The 8511-nt window shown below is 35.7% G+C and overlaps 2 protein-coding genes across 3 annotated transcripts in view; one reads left to right on the forward strand and one right to left on the reverse strand.

Moving 5' to 3' along the window:
• Window positions 1-676: 676 nt before the first annotated feature.
• On the forward strand, window positions 677-1627 carry LOC107701233 (type-1 angiotensin II receptor-like). The gene has a single exon (XM_016503193.1). The coding sequence runs from the start codon at window positions 677-679 to the stop codon at window positions 1625-1627; it is 951 nt and encodes a 316-aa protein (XP_016358679.1).
• Window positions 1628-4460: 2833 nt separating this feature from the next.
• The window catches only part of LOC107701237 (phosphorylase kinase, beta), a 77638-nt gene continuing 73587 nt past the window's right edge, over window positions 4461-8511 (reverse strand). For both annotated transcript variants that reach the window (XM_016503199.1, XM_016503200.1), the window contains exons 28-31: window positions 6165-6294; window positions 5897-6004; window positions 5632-5772; window positions 4461-4631 (exon numbers count right to left, since the gene is read on the reverse strand). In XM_016503199.1, the coding sequence (XP_016358685.1) occupies window positions 4494-4631; window positions 5632-5772; window positions 5897-6004; window positions 6165-6294 (517 nt within the window). In that variant the 3' untranslated portion in view covers window positions 4461-4493. The remainder of the gene's footprint in view (window positions 4632-5631; window positions 5773-5896; window positions 6005-6164; window positions 6295-8511) is intronic.

Here is an 8511-nt window from a genome sequence, read left to right on the forward strand (position 1 = left end):
AATGTACTTTTTCAGCTATTTTGACAGCCCCAGTATAGCTTACCAAAATGTATCATGTCTGATGTAATTGCTCAATCAGTGTTTCAACCGCGGAAAGATGCCAATAAAACTGAACAGTATGTCACTTTATGTGGCATTTACCTCAGCAAAGTTATCCACTGTTCACAGTTCATTAGTTAGCTAAAACAATACTAAAGAGGAGGGTTTTTTTTCTTTTTACTTATAATTATATATGTATGTTTGAATAAATCTGGCATGAAGACAGGTATGTGCAAATGAGTTGTAAACAGACATTTCGATTTTTGAGTGTATATGATATCTGAAAATAAATAGCAGTCGAATATAATAGATCTGTTGTTAATTTTTTAATTACATTTTGGTTTCACATTGATAGAGGCATAACAGACACTCTACTAGATCTATGAGATTATGAAAGAAAAAAAATCATGAGAACTCTGTGGCAGACACTGTACTAGAGCTATTAGATTATGAAAGAAAATATTTAATGAGAACTCTGTAGCAGACACCTGAGATTATGAAAGTAAAAATAAAATCATGAGAACTCTGTGGGTGTGTATGTCAGGAAGTGATGAAATAAGTTATAAATAAGTGTGTAAATGTGTAAGTGGTGATCACTGAAGAAGTTGTCTTAACACGACACTAGTGTGTCTGTGTCATGCTGAACCACAGCGAATCCAGTCTAAACTCCACCAGCTGGACTACAGCTAACCTGGTCAGCGGTGGTCTGATGGGTCTCTGCTTCTTGATTGGAGTCCCTGGTAATATTGCAGTAATTGTTTTCATACTTCATCATTTCAAAAAGGACAATTTCACTGTTCATCTGATGCTGAATCTGGCAGCTGCGGACATCTTGTGTTTGATAACCCTGCCTGTGTGGATCTACAGTGAGCTAGAGAGCATTGACAAAGTAACCTGCAAGTTTTTCACAGCACTTGTCTACTGCAGTGCATACTCAAGTGTGATAACAGTAACTGTGCTGAGTGTGTATCGTTGTTTACGGATTCGACATCCACAGTTGTGGTCTAGAATGAGCAAGAGAAGAGAGAGAGTGCTGCTGATCAGCGGTTGGGCTCTGGCGCTGCTTTTCTCTTGTCCTGGTGTACTTACACAAGAGATTGTTCAAAGTGGATCCAAAATGGAGTGTGAAAGAAACCTGGAGTCAAAAGACAGTCGTATTGTTGCTCTACTGGAGTCATTGCTGGGATTTTTTCTTCCTTTCACAATCATGCTGACTTCATATTATTGCTTATACAAAACAGCCACACAGGGAGCATTCAGATGCAGACACAGACCGACTAAACTGGTCACACGGATTGTCATAGTTTTCTTAATTTTTTGGGCTCCACACCAAATAATACAATTAAAGGAAATCTGTGCAAAATTTCTAGGATCAGAGCCAGTTCTATCTCTTGTCAGTGACATTGCTGGAAGTCTTACATTCATCAACAGTTGTGTGAATCCATTCCTCTATGCTTTTTCCTCAAGGAGTTTACATAAACGCAAACAGCCAAAGGAGTCCATGGTAACTAAAGGCTCACAACATTTACAGAGGGATCATTCCATAGCAGTGAACAGCTCACTAGTAAAGCCTAACACCTTGCACTAAACAATCATGTCATCTTAACATATGCAGTAGAAACTGGACAATGATAGAAGCACCTTTTAAAAATGCATTTTGATGAATTTCAGATAGCTAAATACATAGCATTTTTAAAGAGTTTTTGATGAGTTTAATGCTTTAATTTCTCTCTAATTGCATCTAATCACCACTGTAATGCAACAGCGATTATCACTTTGAACTACAGTGCATAAATGAAAGTAATGTCTAAGCAACACAGTGGGTAATGTTTAGATGCATGCTAAGTGGGTAAGGTTAAGATGCTTCTTTATTGAAATGCAAAATGCATTGTTTTGTGATTTGATGTATCAGTCATCATTAAGCACTTGTGTGAACTGTTTTTAGGGACTGAAAGGGCTATATTGGCATGTGCTGCTAGCATAGTACTGTACAAGCTAATGACAATACAGTAGCTTGCTTATCTGTAAGCCATGTGTGCAATAATGTTGGAAAAAGTACCTAGTTACTAGAAAAAATAAGAAAAAAAACTACCCCCACTATTTTAAAAACTGCTGAGCTGTTGTCACAAGTACAACAATATCAGCTGAGCACTAAGTTGCTGTGTTAGTTTTTATCTGTTGTTCCTGTTTCCAATCAGATCATGTATATTTCTCAGAAGACATTGAGTAAGACAGCTTTGTCAAAGACTGATATGGTTTGGAATAAATAATAATAAAGGAGGTCACATTCTTTGGAAAACCTCCAGTTCTTTGAAATTCCTTCTTCATTTTGTAAGAGGTCTCTGAAATCTAAATAGATAACCACCAGAAAGAATGGGGAATTGTTACAAAAAATAAAAATAAAAATCCATATAAAGACCATCTCCTTAAGACAGAAACACTTCTGCTAAAGGGTTTGGAACTGCAGCAGGCATTTAAATTGCATAGCGGTGTATTTGTAATAGAAGCAAATGCAAAATTGATTTTTAGGTAAAATTAAAGAGGTGCCACAGATTCTTTGTTTATAATGAGGATTCATTGCATCACTGGTAAAAGTTATTCATGAAGTAGTGGGAAAAACTAATACAATACTGCTGACAATACAACATAATACAAAATAAAACTTAAATACACCACGGCACAAAAGTTTTCGATTTTAAATAAATGCTGTTCTTTTAACAAAAACATTAAGCAGCACAAATGTTTTCACGTCTGATAATAAGAAATGTTTCTTGAGCATGAAATCATCTTACTAGATTATTTTCTAAAGGATCATGGGACAGTGTAGACTGGAGTAATGACTCCTGAAAAATTAGCATTGCCATTAGGAATACATTCAAATAGAAAAGTTTTAAATTGCCATGTTTCACAATATTACTGTTTACAGTATTTTTCATCAAATAAATGCAGCCTTGAATATTAGAGACTACTTTCAAAAACATAATAAAATTCTACTGACCCCAAACTTCTGAACAGTAGTGTATGGCACTTTCAGACATTAATAACATTAATAACCCATGTGCAATTTCTATCTGATACTTAGAGGGCATTTATTACCTGCTCAAGGCATGTCAATGTGATGCAAAGATTAAGAATTACAGTATCTACTTTCCACTCATCTCACCTACCCAAAGGTGACCCTTTTGTGGACTAAGAGGGGACAACAGTGAAGTCAGACTGCACTTCAGCTGCACGTACACGTACACACACACACACACACACACACACACTGTAGCGTCTGGACCAATCAAAAACACAATTTTTCATTTGATTGGGCCTGTTAACTTTTATGAGGGTTTTTAAAACAATTTTATTGCTTTTCTCAAGTGGATTGAAGTGTACATTCATTTGGATAGGTACTGTAACACTGGGTGTGTAATGGTGCATTGATTAATAACACAAATCAGGAAAAAATGCAGTAAGACTAAAGGAAGTGCATTACATAATGCCTTCAAAAGTGCCAACCTTCTTATAGATTGAGCCATTTTTTTAATGGACTGCCCAAATCAGCAAAAACAAGTCACCCATACTTGCATATGATAGATTTTGGCTTAAGAACATGTAATTTAGTTTTGTTCAGCCCTTAATTGTTAAAGCCCTTAAATGCCAGTGTGTAATCTCGTTTCCATCTATTCAAAGCTTCTATCTGGCCTCAGGGATGGATACAGATTCTTCAGTCTCAGTCTAGTCTCCATGTTCAATATATTGTGAGTTTGGGACTCATTCCTCAGGAGAACTGCTGAGACCTCTGATCGCTCTGACATACACTAAGCAGAGACTGATGGCAGTGGTCGGCATGATAAATAAGGATCTTGGTCCAAACACCCACTCACTCGGATAAACCAGATTTCTGCTGAGCTTTTTCTCTGGGATGTACCCTAATAACCATCTATGCGACACAAGCATCTTTTATGTTTCTGTCAAAACTTTGAGGTTTTCAATGCAGTTGACAAAGAGAAAAGGGCAGAAAATTGCAATTAAGTTAAAACATGGACAGTTTATTTGTCAATACCTATTTTTCTTCAGTAATAATGGACTGAAAATACGGTTCTTATATAGTGAAAACGTTCAAAGAATTTTCATACCACTCAAACATACATAAAGGCAAGTGACACAAGATACATAAACCAGTAGTCAAATGCTCTGAAGCAAACTGACAACAGGTTCAAAATGAAAAACAAACTACATAAAGTTAAGATAAACTTGTATACTACATAATTCTTTCAAAATAAAAACACTTGCATAACAGCTTCTAAATTCACTTTTATGTTCATAACCAACAACATCTACAACACTCTATTCAACCCACATCCTGAAATAATGACATGCAGTTAGTTCAGTACCTTACTGTCCTATGTTAGCAAGACTAGGCTTGTATGGCAGTCTAAGTAATGCTGACAGGAGTGTGTGGTGCATTAGCTGACAGAACATGGGTCATCTTTACTGGGCTTCACCTCTCCCTGCAGCAGCTGGATCATTACTGCCTTGGTCAGGTAACTGCACGTGCCTCGTTTCCCCAGGGCTGGTGTGTTGTAGAAGGCCTCCATGGTATCCTGTGGATTATATTTACCTTAGTAACATCACCACAAAATGCTAATGCAAGCAGACATGCTATTCTAATTCATACTGGCTGCTGTGCTTTAAAATACATCAAATAATAGGGCTCTCTTTTAATTACATGATATGCTGATTAATGGCTTCCACTTTATCTAAATTCAAATCCTGTCTCAAAACTCATCTCTTTTCCTTGGCTTTTGACATGTAGTCGTGTTTGGTTCTTTCATGTTTTTAATATGTTTGTTTCTCATTCATTGTATATTGTTATTCTTTTATTGTGCAGCACTTTGGTTGGCCGTGTCTATGCTTAAACGTGCTTTAGAGATAAACCGAAATTGAACTTAATGAATTGTGAATATGAATATTTACTGAGAAAAGCCACCAAACGAAGATAATTCAAAGACATTACATAATTGTGAAAGGTGAAAAGCAGTGAATAGACATTAAAAAATGTGTATTTAGTCAATATTGTTTGTTTTACTACCATGTACAGTACTATTTAAAAGAAGTTTTCTTTTTTTTTAAAGAAACTAAAACTTTTATATTACAAGGATGCATTAAATTAATCAAAAAACAATAAAGGCATTTATAATGTTACAAAAGATTTCAAATAAATGTTCTTTTGAACTTTCTATTCATCAAACAATCATGAAAAAAATGCAGTTTCCTCAAAAATATTGAGCAAAACAACTGTTTTCAAATCAGCATATTAGAATGATTTCTGAAGGATCATGTGATACTGAAAACTGGAGTAATGGCTGCTGAAAATTCAGATTTGCCATCAGAGGAATAAATTACATGTTAAAATATATTAAAATAGAAAACAGTCATTCAAAAAATGTCAACAGTATTGTATTTCTGATCAAATAAATGCAGCCATAAGTGTTTTCAAAAACATTTAGAAATTTTATTTACCCCAAACTTTTGAATAGTAGTGTATATTGATCCAAACATTAACTGAACTAAAAAGCTTTCACATATTAAATCTGCCTTCACCTGTTTCTCAGATCCATCCAGTCTGCTGCGGTCTTTCTGAAAGTCAGCATAAGCATCCTTAACCAACCGGTCCAAATCCACAGCCTCCTGAAACTCCAACTCTGGGTTTCTTTCCAGCACAACTGACACCACCATCAACAGCTGCATTCAGGTCATGAAAGACACAAAGACACAGGGTCAAACAGCAGGTGAATGATATGTCAGATTACAAATTCAAGCATTGCAAAATAGGTTAAGGCCGCGGCAGGACCAAATTGTGCCTAACCTCCACAATGATCTGCCTGTACTCAGGCAAAACAATGTTCTTCAATGTGTCTTCCACCAACAAGGAAAAATTCATTTCATACATGGTCATATCTGATAGAGTAGGTTGCTGCAAAAGAGTGAAAAGACTGAGGTGGTCATCTCATACTGCAGATATTCTGAACACATTTAAAATTATCCTTTAATGATGCAATTATTTATCCAGGCCTATAGGTACAATACCATGCTTAATATTTTCAAAAAATGTTTAAACGATTTAGAAGAGTTACCTGAGGGAGATGTTTTCCTCCAACCGTGATGCCATTCCGTGTTCTCTCCAGGATTTGCCAAACACGGTCATAGAAGCCGAGAGGGGTGCGGTTGAGGGAGCCATCGATCTGACGTCTATTGAGCCATGATCTATGGAAGTATGGAGGATTAAAATTCATCCTTAAAACTGTTTAAAAACAATGGAGAAATCATTAAATGCTAACTCTGAAGCAGGATTCTTTTGGGAAAAAAAGTTATTTTTCTTTTCAAAATTTTATGTCAGTAGAATTGTTTTATGCTTTTCGAAAGAAGCCTTTTATGCTGAACAAGACCGCATTTATTTGATCAAAAATACAGTAAAACAGTAATATTGTGAATTTCAAAATTAGTAGAATTGTTTTATGCTTTTCGAAAGAAGCCTTTTATGCTGAACAAGACCGCATTTATCATTTATTAAATACAGTAAAACAGTAATATTGTGAAATATTATTACAATTTAAAATAAAATTTAAATTTTTAAAAATGTACATTTTAAATATAATTTATTCCTGTATATATATATATATATATATATATATATATATATATACACATTTTTTTCTTTAAAAAAAAAAGTCTTACTGAGCCCAATTTTTTTTTCAGCTTTAGTCTGACATTGTGAAACATTAAACTAATACACCATTACAACTCCGTTATCAGAAGACCATATTCTCTTACTTCTTACTTGATAATTAACCTCAGCTGCCCAATTAAAAAGGGTTAGGATTAATCAAATGATGATAAACTGTATACTACTGTTGTGTTTGGACACAGCAGATAATTCAGTCTTGGCAGGTATCTAGAGTAACACACAGATGGTGGGCATCCTGCACCTGCCAGTCTGCTGAGGCTGGAGGACATCCAGCAGGAGCTGTTTGACATCACTAGGGGACATCTGGTAGATGTCCTGAGGTGCCATGTCCCCAGCACGAATCTTCAACTCATGCTTCATGGCTTGAACAATCCATCTGATTGAAGAATAGGCACGACAAATAAAGTTTAAGGTAACCTATGTAAATTATTGATAGAGAAGATCTGTGCAGAACCTATTGCAAGAGATGTGATTCTTAATGACGTGAGCATGTTTTATTATTTAGGCTCATGCTGTGAAACTCTTGGTGATGGCGTACCCCACACGGATCTTCAGCATGCCACTGAACAGCTCTGGGTTGTTGGAGATGATCCAGCCAATGTGGATGACGAGCTCCTGCTGCAGCACGGCCTCTCGCTCGCCATGGGGGCTGCACTTGCTGTATATGATGTCTTTAATGACCCCTGGAGACAGGGGGTTAGAGATCACGATCTCCTCATGCCCAAACAGGCCGAGAGTCACCTGGTAACACAGAACTACCGTCAGTCTGTATCATGATGGATGATTTCTCAGAGATGCATTTTTTTGCTTGTTTCATTAAAAGCCATTTTCTCGGAATGGGTTTTAATGTACTGCAATGACTCAAACCAGGATTATTCATTTTAAAATGTATAAATCCAACCTGATCTCATGGGAAAATTGAACCGTTTTATGAGGGGGTGATTTTGTGTGAATTCGTACAATGCTATTTGGGAAACGTACTATTTTTAGAGAGAGCGAAGGTTCACTGCTAAATCAAAGTCGTATGAAAACGTACGAATGAGATCATACAAAATAGATACCAATTGACAAAAACATAAACCAGTTAGGAATTGCCATGAGAGTGTGTTGTATAAATCACAAAATCACCACACTCCAATGCAACTATTTTTTTCAAGAAAAACTCCCATAATATAAATGAAACTGGTAGTAAGCTTATACAAGATGTTCTTTTAAACACTGAAATTACAATATTATTAGAGTGGCCATGAGCCAAAAGTAAATGTTACTTTATACCTATATATATAGCTTTGTTTTATTCAAATTGTATTGGTTTTGTTGTTATCAATCAAATTTGGGTATATTATCTACATTTCAAAGAAAAAAATAAAAAAATAAAAAATACATAGAATGCTTTATCCCTCTCTTATGGTATGGTGGGCCAAATCAAAGGTCATCAGGGGCCAGCTTTGTCCCATGGGCCCTGGTTTGGGCATCTCTGATATACATGAATACCACTGTATTAGACATCAAAATCAAGTGGCATTTACAATATATAAGAAAGATAGCAGAAATCAAGGTTCGTTGGCTTTTAAAAGTTAAAATCTTTTAAAAGCTATTTGGGTACTTTGTGGTTGTCAAAGGTTTGTGGAAAAAAGTCACCACGAGACACGTGACGTTACATCTAGTAAAACATCTAGTATGATATGTTAGCAGACGCCACTTGATCTTTGGTTATATTTTATCTATGTAATGAA

Source organism: Sinocyclocheilus anshuiensis, unplaced genomic scaffold (assembly GCF_001515605.1).
Source record: "Sinocyclocheilus anshuiensis isolate Anshui unplaced genomic scaffold, SAMN03320099.WGS_v1.1 scaffold1966, whole genome shotgun sequence".
NCBI lineage: Eukaryota > Metazoa > Chordata > Actinopteri > Cypriniformes > Cyprinidae > Sinocyclocheilus > Sinocyclocheilus anshuiensis.

Excerpts from the sequence above, each read along its gene's own strand:
- LOC107701233 (XM_016503193.1), top strand. The coding sequence starts at position 677 with ATGCTGAACCACAGCGAATCCAGTCTAAACTCCACCAGCTGGACTACA.